The 17,352-nt window shown below is 41.9% G+C and overlaps 1 protein-coding gene across 3 annotated transcripts in view; it reads right to left on the reverse strand.

The window, feature by feature from the left end:
• TESK2 (testis-specific kinase 2) overlaps positions 1 to 17,352 on the reverse strand; it is a 155,313-nt gene that overhangs the window by 31,619 nt on the left and 106,342 nt on the right. For all 3 annotated transcript variants that reach the window (XM_011946360.1, XM_011946379.1, XM_011946369.1), the window contains one exon: positions 9,320 to 9,368. In XM_011946360.1, coding sequence (XP_011801750.1) covers positions 9,320 to 9,368 — 49 coding nt within the window. The remainder of the gene's footprint in view (positions 1 to 9,319; positions 9,369 to 17,352) is intronic.

Consider the following 17,352-nt stretch of genomic DNA (forward strand, 5'->3'; position numbering starts at 1 on the left):
CAGCAAAGCAAGACCTCGTCTCAAAAAAAAAAAAACTGTAAACCACCTAGCACTTAACATCATATATATTACAATTTGTTTCCTTGTTTAGTTTAACTCCTCTGCCCACCCCCTGCTGATTAAAATATAAATTCCAGCTGGGTACAGTGGCGCATGCCTATAGTCCCAGTGCTTTGAGAGGCCAAGATGGGAGAATCACTTGAGCCCAGGACCAGCCTGGGCAACATAACAAGACCCTCTCACTACCAAAAATAAAAAAAATAAAATAAAGTTAAACTTAAAAAAATTAAATGTGGGACAGGGATTTTTATTTGTTCATTATTGTATTCCCAGTACCTGGAATACTGCCAGACATGGTAGGAGCCAAATAAATATCTTTTGGATGAATAAATGAGCCAAAAGCAAGCAAGCAAGTCAGAGAAGAACTGTTTTAAGGATAAAGTAAACTAAATAAACTCTTCTATTATTTGTGGGCTAGCTTGCCAACCTCAAATTCTTGTTTCTCAAATGTCACAGGGAGTTACTAAAAATAAGAACAGAAATGTACCACAGTTTGAGAGTTTTTTATTACTAAAAGAGCAAAGCAAAAAAATTAAATAAAAATTACTTTTTCCAAAAGCAAAGTATATGTCAAACTGTATTTGTAGAAATATTTTTTGCACATAGAAGTTTAAGTGAAATAAACTTCTAATTATGAAAGGATTTGAGATGTGACATTTCTTTCTCTCTCTTTTTTTTTTTTTTTTTGAGACAGAGTCTCACTCTGTCACCCAGGCTAGAGTATAGTGGTGTGATCTTGGCTCTGTAGCCTCTGCCTCCAGGGTTGAAGCGATTCTCCTGCCTCAGCCTCTCAAGTAGCTGGGATTACAGGCCCCCGCCACCATGTCTGGCTAATTTTTTTTTCTTTTTTTTTTGTATTTTGAGTAGAGACAGGGTTTCACCATGTTGGCCAGGCTGGTTTTGAACTCCTGACCTCAAGTGATCCATCTGCCTTGGCCTCCCAAAGTGCTAGGATTACAGGTGTGAGCCACTGTGCCTGGCCTTCACATTATTTTTGATTTCTGGCTCTTTCCACTAGGACTAATTCAGCTTTCTTAGAGCTGGGTCTATACTAGACCATCAACTACAAACACACACTAAGCATGTACTATGGGCCCAGCCACACAGGGTATTACTATAGGCCCTATCTAGGAGACTTAGTTCCAATTAGAGAAACTGGGATTTGACACAGCTTGGAGATAAGAGAGATAAGGACATTCCTAGTCTTGGAAGGGATACCCAAAGCCAGAATGTATAGAAGAGAGCAAAAAGACCCATGTAACTAAAGGAGGGATTCATATTATCAAACAAGATTAGAGAGAATTTTTTAGACAGAAGCATCACATTATCAAGTGTGCTTGATGACGATTATTCAGACAGTAGTATGTCAAAATGAAGAAAAGAGGTCAGGTGTGATAGCTCACACCTGTAATCCCAGCATTTTGGGAGGCCCAGGTGGGAGGATCCATTAAGGTCAGGAGTTCGAGACCAGCCTGGGTGATAGAGTGAGACTCCATCCTACAAAAAACGTAAAAATTAGCTGGGTGTGGTGGCATGCACCTGTAGTTCCAGCTAACGGGGAGGCTGAGACAGGAGGACCATTTGAGCCCAAGGGTTTGAGGCTGCAGTGAGCTATGATGGTGCCACTGTATTCCATCTTAGGTGACAGAGCAGCAAAACCTTGACTCTTAAGAGAAAACAAAACAAAAAAAAAGTATTTATAGGAATTGAGGCATGGAATAATATTATAGCCTTGGAATGAAGAGAAAGAATAATAATCAGAAAGATATCACAAAGAAGAAAACAGGATAAGACTAGGGACTGATTAAATTCAAGTGATGAGAAAAAAATCAAAACTAATCCCAAAGTACAAAGGATTCTAACGGGAGAACAAGGATTTTCTTTTTTCTTTTTTTTTTTTTTGAGACAGAGTCTCACTCTGTTGGCCAGGCTGGAGTGCAGTGGCATAATCTCGGCTCACTGCAACCTCCGCCTCCCAGGCTCAGGTGATTCTCCTGCCTTAGCCTCCTGAGTAGCTGATATTACAGGCATGTGCCACCACGCCCCGCTAATTTTTGTATTTTTAGTAGAGACAGGGTTTTACCATGTTGGCCAGGCTGGTCTCGAACTCCTGACCTCAGGTAATCCACCCACCTCGGCCTCCCAAAGTGCTGGGATTACAGGTGTGAGCCACCACACCTGGCTGAGAACAAGGATTCTAATAATGATAAGGGCCAGGCATAGTGGCTCCCTGGTATTCATGCATTATTTATAAACTCATAAATAATGCATGTCTGATTATATAAGGCTTCTTATAAGTCTGACAAAACCAACTCAGAAGCAATACATATCAACCCACATAAACAAGAAATTTCCAAAGTCACTAATACTCTTTTTTTTTTTTTTTTAAGACGGAGTCTCTCTCTGTCACCCAGGCTAGAGTATAGTGGCACAATGTCAGCTCACTGCAAGCTCCGCCTCCCAGGTTCACGCCATTCTCCTGCCTCAGCCTCCTGAGTAGCTGGGACTACAGACACCCACCACCATACCCGGCTGATTTTTTGTATTTTTTTTTTTTAGTAGAGATGAGGTTTCACCATGTTAGCCAGAATGGTCTCCATCTCCTGACCTCGTGATCCGCCCGCCTTGGCCTCCCAAAGTGCTGGGATTACAGGTGTGAGCCACCGCACCCGGCTAATAGTCTTAATAAAGAAAGAAGATGTATGGTTGTGTGGGAATAGGGAGTGACAGCAGGATCAGGGCTATGTGAATAAAAAACTCTCTGCAATAGCCTTTAGCTAAAAGCATTTCTTTCAGTACCAAACATGTGCTCGATTGAGGTGGCTCTGTTGTAAAAAGATCGAATATTCTGCAACTGCAGAATTGGCTCAGTGGTTCTCATTGCCACAGAAGAAAATAAGAATAGTTTATTTATTTTATTTATTTATTTTTTTAGACAGGAGTCTCGCTCTGTTTCCTAGAGCTCTGTTGGCTAGAGTGTAGTGGCATGATCTCGGCTCACTGCAACCTCCACCTCCCAGGTTCAAGCGATTCTCCTGCTTTAGCCTCTGGAGTAACTGGGACCGTGGGCATGTGCTACCCACACCTGGCTAATTTCTGTATTTTTTGTAGAGACAAAAATACAAAAAATAATTTTTGTATTTTTTATTTCACCATGTTGGCCAGGCTGGTCTCAAACTCCTGGCCTCAAGTGATCCACCCGCCTTGGCCTCCCAAAGTGCTGGGATTACAGGCATGAGCCACTGCACCTGGCCGGATAGTCTTCTTCATGGCAGAAAAGGCAAGAAAGACCCCTAAAACATCCTGCTCACCAAGCAATTCAAATGCTGACTCCCCTGATCAGAGAGTACTGCCATTTGTGATCCCTCTCCACAACCATATACCTTACCCAATTCCCCAGTCTTCTGGTCACCGAGAGGTTCTGCACTAACAGGTTCCCCAATGGCTTGACTGTGATGGTATTTCCTTCTCTGTGCCTTTCTTAACAATATTAAAAGGAAAAAGTGCTTTGAAATGACACACAATCTATCCAGAGGCATCTCTTTCTCTCCTCTCTTTCTCTCTCTGTCCTCTCTATCCCAACCTCCCACTCATCTTGGATATAGAAGAGAAAACATATACTATGTAAGTTTTTGGCAGCTACTTTTTGATTATGAGTGATAGACATCTTTATTTTAGGATGAAATTGACAACATAAAGACAGGGCAAAGAGAATAAGGTCTCTGGACAACACCAATTTAACCACTGAATTATATCAATACGTAATCTAATAAACTGCTAAAATTCCAGTTATATGAGTCCTTTTGTTGTTTAAAGGCCATTTAACTTTTTTCTGTTACTTGCTCCCAAACATATTCTAATATACCCAATGACCAGGAAGGAAGTATCTTTTCCAAATAACCCAAAATACATAAAAAGTGAATTGAATTCTACAAACACTATGCATGCTACACATATAAGATCTTGAGCTTAGCACTGCGGGGAATATAAAAATCAGTTAAGCACAGCATATTGTAATAGAAATAGACTTTGAAGTCAGATGAACCTGGATGCAATCCTACTTTGGGGAAGTAACTTAATTTCTCTAAGTTTTAGTTTTCTCATCCACAAAAAGGAAGAAATAAGATTATAGCATTGTGAGAATTATAGTTAATACAAAGTATCAACCATAGAATTCTGTCCATAGTGGGAGTTTAATAACTAATAGTTGTTATGCTTTAAGAAATGGGAGAAATTCTTGGCCGGGCGCGGTGACTCAAGCCTGTAATCCCAGCACTTTGGGAGGCCGAGGTGGGTGGATCACAAGGTCAGGAGATCGAGACCATCCTGGCTGACACGGTGAAACCCCGTCTCTACTAAAAATATAAAAAAATTAGCCAGGCGTGGTGGCGGGTGCTTGTAGTCCCAGCCACTCGGGAGGCTGAGGCAGGAGAATGGCGTGAACCCGGGAGGCGGAGGTTGCAGTGAGCCGAGATCGCGCCGCTGCACTCCAGCCTGGGCAACAGAGCGAGACTCTGCCTCAAAAAAAAAAAAAAAAAAAAAAAGGGAGAAATTCTTCACCCTCCAATGGGGCAGAAAACACAAATACTTATGATCTGCTGACTGGGATATTTATAGGGCATGGGTGATTGTCAAGGGTTCCAATTCTTCACCTCCTACTGAATCTGTACCTTATGACACATAACTTTGCAGCATACTCCTGATAAGGGCAGAGCATATTTCCTACCCCTGGACTCAAGCATGTGACTTGCTTTGTCCAATGGGATGTTGACCAAGCAAATCTGAACAAAAGGAGAGTCATGAAAAGCAGTTTTGCAAATGGACTGGTATATTCTTGCTATTCTGGTATCATCTTAAAAAGGACAAGTCGAGTCTAGCCCACTGGCCCCAGAAGGATGAGCTAGAGCAAAGCTCTCCCAGCAAATCCCAGCCTAGAGCAGACCACCAGCTGACCTGCAGATGCATGAGTGAGCCTAAGTGAGATCAGCACAACTGCCCAATCTAGCCCCACTCAGTTCAGCTAACCCTGGATATGTATGAGAAATAAACATTTATTGTATGCTTTTGAGGTTTTGTGGCTGGAGGGCAACAGCTAACCAATACACAGAATTCTATTTTCTGTCTAAAAAAACCAAAGATGTACACTTCCCTGATACTTGTGACTAAGTGAAAGACATGGTTAGGTCTTATGAAAGAAAGACAGAATGAAAGACATACTTATGGTACATTCCTATTCTTTTTTTTTTTTTTTTTTTAGAGGTCTCTCTCTGTTGCTCAGGCTGGAGTGCAGTGGTACAATCATGGTTCATTGCACTGTCAACCTTCAACCTCCTAGGCTCAAGCAATCATCCTGTCTCAGCCTCCGCTGAGACTATAGGTGTGTATCACCACATCTGGCCGATTTTTTAATTTTTTGTAGAGTCTGGGTCTCACTACCTTGCCAACACTGGTTTCAAAATCATGTTCTCAAGCAATCCTTCTGCCTCCACCTCCTAAAAGTGTTGGGATTATAGGCATGAGCCACTGCACCCAGCCTCAATACAGATTCTTATTTCAACTCATTAAATTTAAAAGGTTTCATGTGACCTTTCACCAAACCATTTTCACTATATATTTTTTGAGACAGGGTCTTGCTCTGTCACCAAGGCTGGAATACAGTAGTGCAATTATGGTTCACTGCAGCCTCAACCTCCTGGGCTCAGGTGATCCTCCTACCTCAGCCTCTCCAATAGCTGGGACTACAGGTGCACGCTACCACAACTGACTAATTTTTGTATTTTTTGTAGAGACAGGCTTTTGCCATGTTGCCCAGGCTGGGCTCAAATTCCTGAGCTCAAGCAATCTGCCCACTTTGGCCTCTGGAAGTGTTGGGATTACAGGCATGAACTACCATGCCCAGCCTACGCTTTCACTTTAACAAATACTAGTTTGCTTAAAAACTTGATTCAGCTGGCCGGGCGTGGTGGCTCATGCCTGTAATCCCAGTACTTTGGGAGGCCGATGCAGGCGGATCACCTGAGGTCAGGAGTTCAAGACCAATTTGACCAACATGGAGAAACCCCGTCTCTACTAAAAATACAAAATTAGCCGGTCATGGTGGCACATGCCTGTAATCCCGACTACTCAGGAGGCTGAGGCAGGAGAATCACTTGAACCCGGGAGGTGGATTGCGGTGAGCTGAGATCCGGCCATTGCACTCCAGCCGGGGCAACAAAAGTGAAACTCCGTCTCAAAAAAAATAAAATCTTGAGTCTATCCTTACTACAGGTAGGTTAAAAACAAAAACAAAATAAAAACCTAACTGTCTGACTGTTCCAAGTTCAATTAATGTCTACAATTACAAAGAAGACTCATGGAAATGGTTCAAGCCCAGGAAAGTCCAGATCACTAATGTATATGAGAAATATTTTTCCTAATAATGTCAGTGTTTTATAGGTATTAATGAGTGCTATCCTTGTCTACTGTAATTATTGACAAATAAATGTGAAGAGAAATGAGGAATGGTACTCACATTACTTTGGAGGACAAGCATTCCACCAACTGAAAAGTATTTACTGAATGCCATTTAAGTTTCAAGGACTGTGCTAGATATTATTAATAATTTATTTTTTATGATCCTTACCATATAGTTGTGCTGCCAAGTCAAATTATAAGGCAATTAAACCTAGAAGTCTCCAAAGACCTATGCCATCAAAGCCTTTGCTGATCCCCTTCTAAAAATAACCAAGAGCATTTGGCTATTTGGGCTTCATCAACATCAGTCTATTAACATCATATTAAAAATTACTAATATCATAAGCTATGTCAAAATCTCATTAATGCTTCTGGAAAGACTGGTAATAAATACTCTTTCATAAAGTACACATTGTATGTTGTATATGGCTATAAACAAGCTAGCAAGCAGCAGATTAAGTACAACATGGCCAAGAGAATATTGCATTATGATCACCCATTACTGTTATTTCCACCACATCCTGCTTTAAAACATGCAACTTAACACAGATTTTAAAGGATGTTCTTCTCTGTCAGCAAAACTAACACACCAGCCCTTTCAATGAATTCACATTTCAGAGAACAATCACATATGCAGGGAATGCAACAAATACTTTTACGCTTATTAGCGTCAGAACTCTGGTAGATAGAAGGAAGGGGAGAACTTTATCTTTGAAGAATTTATAGACTCACTCCCAAGAAAAGAAATACATGGGAAATATTTCTTGATCTGGGGTGCTGGTTATGAGTGTGTTCATTTGTAAAAATTTAGTGAGCTGTACTTTTCATATGTATACTTTTTCTGATATGTTATACTTCAGTAAAAAGTCTAATTTAATGACACTAACAGCAGTATAAACTAAGTACAAAATGAAAAATATTAACAATTCAGAGTTCAGAAGAGGGACTAGTCACTGCTAATAAAAGTTAAAAGAGTTAACATGTATTAAATAATTTCTATATGCCAGGCACTGTACTAAATAAGTATTTTATATTTCATCCTCACAACATCCTTGTGAGGTCAACATTATATCAACAGCATTTGCCACAATTAATACTCCCTCCTTGAAACTCTTTCCTTTCCATTGCAGACCAACATGCTCTTCTGGTTTTCTACCTACCTCACTAACTGCTCCTTCTCAGTCTGCCCTTCTCCCCAGACTTTCATTTATCTATCTATCTATCTATCTATCTATCTATCTATCTATCTATCTATCTATCTATCTCTCTATCTATCTAGAGACAGGGTCTCACTGTATGTATGTATGTATGTATCTATCTATCTATCTATCTAGAGACAGGGTCTCACTCTGTTGCCCAGGCTGAAGTGCAGTGGCACAATCACAGCTCCCTGTAGCCTCAAACTCTTGGGCTCAAGCAATCCTGCTGCCCCAGGCTCCTGAGTAACTAAGACAACAGGTACATGCCATCACACCCAGCTAATTTTTATTTATTTATTTTTTTTTAGAGATAGAGTCTTGCTACATTGCCCAGGTTGGTCTTGAAATCCTGATCTCAGGTAATCCTCTCACCTCAGACTCCCAAAGCAATGGAATTACGGTGTGAGCTATAGCACCCGGCCTTCCCTAGATATTTAAAATTTAAATACTCTAGGGTTCAGCTCTTGGTCCTCTTCTTTACCTAAACTCCCTGGGGCAGGCATTATTATTAATTATTATTATTCCCATTATACAGATGGAAACTTTGAGATACAGAGAGATTCAAACCTATGCAATCAAGACTTCAGAGGCCATGCTCTTAACCTCTTCACCATTCTGCCTTCTTTGGCTTTCCATTTAAGAGACAGGGCATAGCTGCACACATTCCACATTCTAGTGCCTTCAGTAACTGAGAAGAGAGAGAGACTGAGGCACATGGGATCCTCTTTCATAAGATATTAAGGACTAAGACCAGATACCAAGCCAGTACAAAACCAACACTCTTGCAAATTCTGTTCAACAACTCTCCTTCCTAAGTTTCTTCACTTTGTACTTTGGTAATTGCTTCTCAAGGAGGAATGTGAAAAGAATCTAGAACACAGATTCTCAAATCTAGATGCTCATGAAATAATCTGAGGAGCTTTTAAAAATATAGATATAATAGGCCCTATACAAACCTATTAAACCTAGAAGATTCCAGGAATCTGTGTTTCCAAGGAGCACCCAAGCAAGGTCTGCAGCTGATAACTGGGTACCTGAATTTGCTCTAAAGAGAGTTATCTGATCATCAGAGGATGAATAATGACTATCACATATTCTGCCTAGCAGAGGCTGGAAATGAAATGAGAATGAAGATATAAACTGATTCCAACAAGTAATACGACCAATCAGGAAATAACAGCAGGGACTGTGGAATTCTAGATCCGGACACCAAACATTACCAGGTGGTCTGGTAATTCGTTGCCATAGAGAGTTTGCAGTCAAGTGCTGTCATCCCTTGGCTTAGGAGGGAGTCATATCTGGGCAGCAAGAGCCAATTTAATACTTTAATACTTGAGCACTCATATTCTCAGAGTATTATGAGGGAATACAAGGATATTAAGAAATACTGCCCATTCTGCACATGTACCCCAGAACTTAAAGTATATATATATATGTATAAAAAAATACTGCCATTGTTCCCAGGCAACAGAAGCATTATTAACACTGCCATTTTTGCATAAACATAAATGCACATACATTTTGTTTACATATGCAAGCAACACTATGGAACTATAAATGCTGAAACTAAGGCAAGTACATTACTTCAACACTTACTGATGTCTTACCTCTGTAAGTGCATGCAATTGTCCTTGATGAACACACACACCCATGAACCTAAAGAACAAAACAGAATTATTTAACAAGTGAAAAGGACACAAACATAAATGTCATATAGAGAAATTAGGTTAGTTATCCATGCATTAGAAACAACCTGTGGGGTGTGGGGCACGGTTGCTTACATCTGTAATCCCAGCACTTTGGGAGGCAGAGGTGCGCAGATCACCTGAGGTCAGGAGTTCGAGACCATCCTGGCCAACATGGTGAAACCCCGTCTCTACTAAAAAATACAAAAATTAGGCAGGTGTGGTGGCATGCGCCTGTAGTCTGAGCTACTCAGGAGGCTGAGGCAGGAGAATCTCTTGAACCTTGGAGGCAGAGGTTGCAGTGAGCCAAGATTGCACTACTCCAGCCTGGGTGACAGAGGGAGACTGCATCTTAAAAAAAAAAAAAGGAAAGATAGCTAGAAAAGAAAGAAAAGAAAAGAGAAAAAAGAAAGGAAAGGAAAGAGGAGGGGAGGGAAGAGGAGGGCAAGGGGAGGAGGAAAGAACCTGTGAAGCTCCCTGCTATCCTGTACAGCCCTGTAGACTCTTAATCTTTTTTAAAAAAAATTATTTCGGCCGGGCGCGGTGGCTCAAGCCTGTAATCCCAGCACTTTGGGAGGCCGAGACGGGCGGATCACGAGATCAGGAGATCCAGACCATCCTGGCTAACACGGTGAAACCCCGTCTCTACTAAAAATACAAAAAATTAGCCGGGCGAGGTGGCGGGCGCCTGTGGTCCCAGCTACTCGGGAGGCTGAGGCAGGAGAATGGCGTGAACCCGGGAGGCGGAGCTTGCAGTGAGCTGAGATCCGGCCACTGCGCTCCAGCCTGGGCGACAGAGAAAACCCCCGTCTCAAAAAAAAAAAAAAAAAATTATTTCAAGAGTTTTTGGGGGTACAGGTGGTTTTTGGTTATATGGCTAAGTTTTTTTTACAGGTGATTTCTGGGATTTTGGAACACCTGTCATCTGAGCATTGTACATTGTACCCCATATGTAGTTTTTTTTTGTTGTTGCTCTTTTTTGAGATGGAGTCTCGCTCTGTTGCCAGGCTGGAGTACAGTGGCACGCTCACTGCAACCTCCGCCTCCCGGGTTCAAGCAATTCTCCTGCCTCAGCCTCCAGAGTAGCTGGGACTACAGGCACATGCCACCACACCCAGCTAATTTTTGTATTTTTAGTAGAGACGGGGTTTCACCATATTGGCCAGGATGGTCTCAATCTCTTGACCTTGTGATCCACCCGCCTTGGCCTCCCAAAGTGATGGGATTACAGACATGAGTCACCGCGCCCGGCCCCATATGTAGTTTTCTATCCCTCGTCCCTCTCCCAACCTTTCCCCCCAGGTCCTCAAGGTTCATTATATCATTCTCATGCCTTTGCCTAAGATTTGGCATAAAACTCTTACTCTTTATTAAGATGCCAGGCTGATAAATTTCTAAATTTACCATGAAATATCTGGTTGTAGCAAGACCTAGTGGTAAAAAGCAATGGTGGAAAAAGGAGAGTAGTAAGTCTTGAAAATAGCATGGTATAATGGAAAAAGCCCCAAATGGAAGTAAGCTTGATGCTGGTTTCAGCTCTGCCATTACCTGACTACATGCTTACACACAGACATACACACAAGTCACTAATTTCTTTTTAGTTTACACACTTCAGTGATATTTGAAGTTTTTCTCAACAACAGGTTATATTTATATATATAAATGATTTTTAAATAAAAACCATAAATCAATGAGTATAACTGATAATGATCACAAAGTAGGAGAAGATAAATGTCTGAAAGCCACTAACAATACCCAAGTCCCAAGTAAGTTCTAGTTTAGAAGAGCAAAGGAATGGGAAGAGACTGACTACAAGCAGAGTGACTGTGTTAGAGAGGACCATAAAATTTCCAGGAAGACAGGGTCTATGTCATATTCTTCCCTGTGTTCACAGAACCTACCACCACCTAGTAAACAAACAGTAAGCAAATTCAGTAAATGATTGCTGAGTGAGAAGAAACAAAGGAGAATGCCTGGTTGGCTGTAATATCACAGCAGAGTTTTTAAAACATGCTGCTTTCACATTTCAACTAATATGGAAATATCCCACCACTTTGGGAGGCCAAGGTGGGTGGATGACCTGAGGTCAGGAGTTCAAGACCATCCTGGCCAAAATGGTGAAACCCTGTCTGTACTAAAAATACAAAAGTTAGCTGGACATGGTGGCAGGCACCTGTAGTCCCAGCTACTCAGGAGGCTGAGGCAGGAAAATCACTTGAACCCGGGAGGTGGAGGTTGCAGTGAGCCGAGATCATGCCATTGCACTCCAGCCTGGGCAACAAGAGTGAAACTCTGTCTCAAAAATAAATATATTAATTAATAATAAAAATAAGGCCATTTTTCTCTAAATGTTCATACAACTCTCCAATCACTAGAATTATGAGGGTATGCCATTAATTTATTAAACAATTATTTATTGAATGACTGCTATGTTGAAAGCATTAAGGACAGAGAGTAAATAAAAACTTTCATTCTAGGGTCATTCTGTTGGAGGGCAATTATAACAAAAAGATAAATTATGCAGAATGTGGTTAAATTGTATACATGAACTGCTATTTCTAGTCGGCCTCTTTTAGAAAGACTGCTTCTCTGAGATTAAATGATATCCCTGCCTAGGAATAATTCTATTCCCATTATCTCACTATAACAAAAACAGTTAAAGTAAAATATGATAAGCTACATTTCCTGCTTGATTAAGGCTTTCCAAACTATGATGGGTACTAGCAGGAGTTGGCTAACTATGGCCAACTACTACCTGTTTTTATCAATTAAGTTTTACTAGAGCATAGATATGGTATTATCTATGGCTTCTTTGATGTTACAATGGCCGAGTTGAATAGTTGTGACAGAGACTGTATGATTTGTAAAGACTAAAATATTTACTATGTAGCCCTTTATAGAAAAAGTCTACTGACTACAATGGTTTGAATGTTTGCTCACTCCAAAACTCATAGTGGAACTTAATTCCCAATGTGGCAGTATTGAGAGGTATGGCTTTTAAGATGTGATTGGGTCATGAGGGCTCTGCCTAATCCATTCATGGATTAATGGATTACTGCAGGAATAAGTCTGGTAGCTGTATAAGAGGAGGAAGAGACTGGGCACAGTGGCTCATGCATATAATCACAACACTTTGAGTGGTCAAGGCAGGAGGGTTGCTTGAACCCAGGAGTTCAAGACTAGCTTGGGCAATATAGGGAGACCTGAGACTTTGTCATATACATATATTAGCTTGGTGTGGTGGCACACTTTTGTGGTCTCACTCAGGAGGCTGAGGCAGGAGGACCACTTGAGCCCAGGAAGTTGGGGCTGCAGTGAGCTGAGATCATGCCACTGTACTCCAGCCTGGGTAACAGAGTAAGACCTGTCTCCAACAAAAAAAAAAAAAAAAAGGAAGAGAGACTTGAGCTGGCATACTCAGCCCCTTTGCCAAGTGATGCCCTGAGCCACTTTGGGACACTGCAGAGAGTCCCCACCAGCAAGAAGGCTCTCACCAGATGTGGCCCCTCAACCCTGGACTTCTCAGACTCCATAAATGTAAGAAATAATTTCCTCTTCTTTATAAATTGCCCAGTTTCTGGTATTCTAAGCAATAGAAAACACTAAGGCATTGACTCTTGCTCTAGAACACAAGGATATCTATCCATTTCCACCTGGGAGTGGAATCTTTATAAATCTTTATAAATCACAATTTCCTCATCTATGAAAATGGACAGAAAAATAACATTACCTTAAAAGGCTGTTATAATTAAATGGGATATTTTCAAGTATACTGTTTAGCAATGCCTAGTGCATGCTCAAATAAAGGTCAGTGGTTTTTATTTTATCATTATTAACAATCCTAAATTACATCATCCTTTACATGGCTATGAGAGTTACCTTTTCAAAACATAAAATATGTCACTCTTGTTCATAACTCTTCAATGGTCCCCTTCTGCCTACAGAATAACATTAAAACTTCCCATGATCCACTCCAACTTATCTTTGAAACTTCACATTTTCCCATAAGCCTTATTTTTCACCCATCTGTCCTTTCCCTCTGGGTTCTATGATCCTAACCTACAAATATATACTTAAATTTCTCTCATCTTAAAAAATTCTTCCAGCCGGGGGCGGTGGCTCATGCCTGTAATCCCAGCACTTTGGGAGGCAGAGGCGGGCGGATCACAAAGTCAAGAGATCGAGACCATTCTGGCTAACACGGTGAAACCCCGTCTCCACTAAAAATACAAAAAATTAGCCGGGCATGGTGGCGGGAGCCTGTAGTCCCAGCTACTCTGGAGGCTGAGGCAGGAGAATGACGTGAACCTGGGAGGCGGAGCTTGCAGTGAGCCAAGATTGCGCCACAGCACTCCAGCCTGGGCGACAGAGCAAGACTCCGTCTCAAAAAAAAAATAAAAATTCCTCCACCAGGCACAGTGGCTCACACCTGTAATCCTGGCACTTTGGGAGGCCAAGGCGGGCAGATCTCTTGAGCCCAGGAGATTGAGATCAGCCTGGGGAATATTGCGAAACAGGATCTTTACAAAAAACACAAAATAATAATTGTAATTTTTATACAAAAAATACAAAAATTAGCCAGGCATGGTGGCATACCTGTGGTCCCAGCTACTCAGTAGGCTGAGACAGGAGGATCACTTAAGCCAGGGAGGCAGAAGTCGCAGTGAGCCAAGATCGTGCCACTGCACTCCAGCCTGGACGACAGAATGAGACTCCGTCTAGAAAATACAAATAAAAATCTTCCCTTGTCCACTCGCTAAAATATGAATCTAATTCACTCTTTTTAATTGTTCCCAAACTTTAAGAATAGGTTACATTCTCTATCTATGTTTCTTTCTTTCTTTTTTTCTTTAAAAAGAGTCTTACTTTGTTGCCCAGGCTGGAGTACAGTGGTGTGATCTGCTCATTGCAACCTTGAATTCCTAGGCTTAAGCAATCCTCCCACCTCAGCCTCATGAGCAGCTAGGACTATAGGTGTGCACCACCATGCCTGGCTAATTTTGGTATTATTATTATTGTTATTATTATTATTATAGTGATAGGGTCTCATTATGTTGCCTAGGCTGGTCTGGAACTCCTGGCCTCAAGAAATTCTCCCACCTCAGCTTCCTAAAGTGCTGAGCTTACAGGTGTTGAGCCATTGCACCCAGTCTCTAGCTACATTTCTTTAATCTTCACTGATTCCTAAATTCATTTTAATCTGCCTTATTCCCACATCACTCCTTTAAGAGTTTTTTGTTGTTGTTGCTGTTGTTTTGTTTTTTGAGATGGATTCTCCCTCTGTCACCCAGGCTGGTGTGCAATGACGTGATCTCGGCTCACTGCAACCTCTGCCTCCTGGGTTCAAGCAATTGTCCTGCCTCAGCCTCCCGAGTAGCTGGACTACAGACGCGCGCCACCACACCCAGCTAATTCTTGTATTTTTAGTAGAGATGGGGTTTCACCGTGTTTTCCAGGATAGTCTTGATCTCCTGACCTCGTGATCCGCCCACCTTGGCCTCCCAAAGTGCTGGGATTACAGGTGTGAGCCACTGTGCCCGGCTCTTTTTTTTTGAGACAGGGTCTTGCTTTGTTGTCCAGGCTGGAGTACAATAGTGTGATTATAGCTCGCTGCAACCTCAACTTCATTTTCTCACGTGATCCTCCCACCTCAACCTCCTGAGTAGCTAGGACTACAGGCACACATCACCACACCGAGTTAATTTTTTAATTTTTAAAACAGAGATGGGGTCTTGCTGTTATCCAGGTTGGTCTTGAACTCCTTGCATCAAGCAATCCTCCTGCGTTGGCCCCATATCACTCTTGTAACTTTTCTCACTATGGAAAATTCAGAGCTTCATTTATCTCTGCATTTCTACTACCTAGTATAGTGTCTAGCATATAGTAAGCTAGTTCTCAGTAAAGATTTATTAAATGGCATGAATGATTTTTATGACTTGGAAACCTGGTTGAAGTTCCTTCCTTGAATTGGAATACTATACTTACTGAAAATCATCCAAGATCAGCTAAAATTTCATCTTCTATACAAAGGATCTCCCGGATGCCCTTAGCATTAATCCCTTCTCTCTCTCTTTTGTCTCTCCCTACCTCCCACAGTACAACTAGCACTTTTCACCCTACCTTGAATGACTGCTAATTAGTATTAAGTTGTCTGGATCTTGAGTTAGACTGCTTTGAGTTGAATCCTGGCTCTACCATTTACTGATGACCTCTCTGCACTTCAGTTTCTTCACATGCAAAATGTAAATATTAAAATTACCTAACCCACATGGTTATTGTGAAGATAAAATGAGATAACTTGGGCTCCTGGAACATAATAAGCACTAGAAAATGTTAGCTATTCTTGCTACTCTAACATTTACTGACTCCTTCCCCAGACTGGAATCTAAAGTATTGACCGATTGAATGATTGAGACGGAGTCTCGCTCTGTCACCCAGGCTGGAGTGCAGTGGTGCAATCTTGCCATACTGCAACCTCCGCCTCCCGGGTTCAAGCAATTCTCCTGCCTCAGCCTCCTGAGTAGCTGAGATTATAGGCAACTGCCACCACACCCAGATAATTTGTGTATTTTTAGTACAGACAGGGCTTCACCATGTTGGCCAGGCTGGTCTTAAACTCCTCACCTCAGGTGATTCACCCACTTCAGGTGATCCGCCCACCTCAGCCTCCCAAAGTGCTGGGATTACAGGTGTAAGCCACCGTGCCCAGCCTATGTGAATATGTTTTAGCCGGGCATGGTGGCTCATGCCTGTAATCCCAGCACTTTGGGAGGCAGAGGCAGGTGGATCACCTCAGGTCGGGAGTTTGAGACCAGCCTGACCAACATGGAAAACCCCGTCTCTACTAAAAATACAAAATTAGCCAGGTGTGGTGGCACATGCCTGTAATCCCGGATACTCGGGAGGCTGAGGCAGGAGAATTGCTTGAACCCAGGAGGTGGAGGTTGTGGTGAGCTGAGAGCACGCCATTGCACTCCAGCCTGGGCAACAAGAGTGAAATTCTGTCTCAAAAAAAAAAAAGAATATTTTTTAAAAGAAATTTATTTTTTAGAGATGGGGTATTGCTATGTTGCCCAGGCTGGTCTCAAATTCCTGGGCTCAAGTGATCCTCCCACCTCGGCCTCCCAAAGTGCTAGGATTACAGGCATGAGCCATCATGCTGGGCGAAGGCTTTTAAGAGTACAGATCTTGTCTCATTTGTTTCTATATACAATTTCTCACACAAAATGTTTTGTACACAAGTTGCTAAACACATATTTATTGAATGAAGAAGCAATAATCACCAAATTAACTTCACAATGTAAACTCGTGTTACAATAAAGAACATTAGAGGCAGGTACAAGGCAGTAAAGCCAAGAGGTATTTGATTTTCTTTAATCAAATATTTATAAAGAAGTCAGGCAATAGGGTTCTACTAGAAAAACAACGGCTACATTTTAAAATCATGGGTTTTTCTAGAAGCTGAAAAGACCTGGTTTGGATGTGACACACCCTTGCTTTTCTTCGTCCCGGGCCCACTATCATTTTGACCACCCCATCTACAGGGATGTCACAGCACATCCAGGCAGGCACTGGCTTCATAGGACAGTTTTCTGTCTGCTTTCTTCCCCCCTCTACTCAAATAACCGTATCACAGTTGTGTCACATAATTCTACTTCTATGTGCAACTTTACTGCCTGACCTCTCCCGACTCATTCCTAACGGAAAACCACCACCACCACCACCACATCCAAAATGGTGTCACAGAGCTGGCAAGCTGAGACATGCATTAGCTTTATATTGGAAAAAGAGTGGTCGGGCATGGTGGCTCACGCCTGTAATCCCAGCACTTTGGGAGGCCAAGGTGGGCGGATCACGAGGTCAAGAGATCAAGACCATCCTGGCCAACATGGTGAAACCTCATCTCTACTAAAAATACAAAAATTAGCTAGGCGTGGTGGTGGGTGCCTGTAGTC

This window comes from Colobus angolensis, unplaced genomic scaffold, assembly GCF_000951035.1.
Source record: "Colobus angolensis palliatus isolate OR3802 unplaced genomic scaffold, Cang.pa_1.0 Scaffold106, whole genome shotgun sequence".
Lineage (NCBI taxonomy): Eukaryota > Metazoa > Chordata > Mammalia > Primates > Cercopithecidae > Colobus > Colobus angolensis.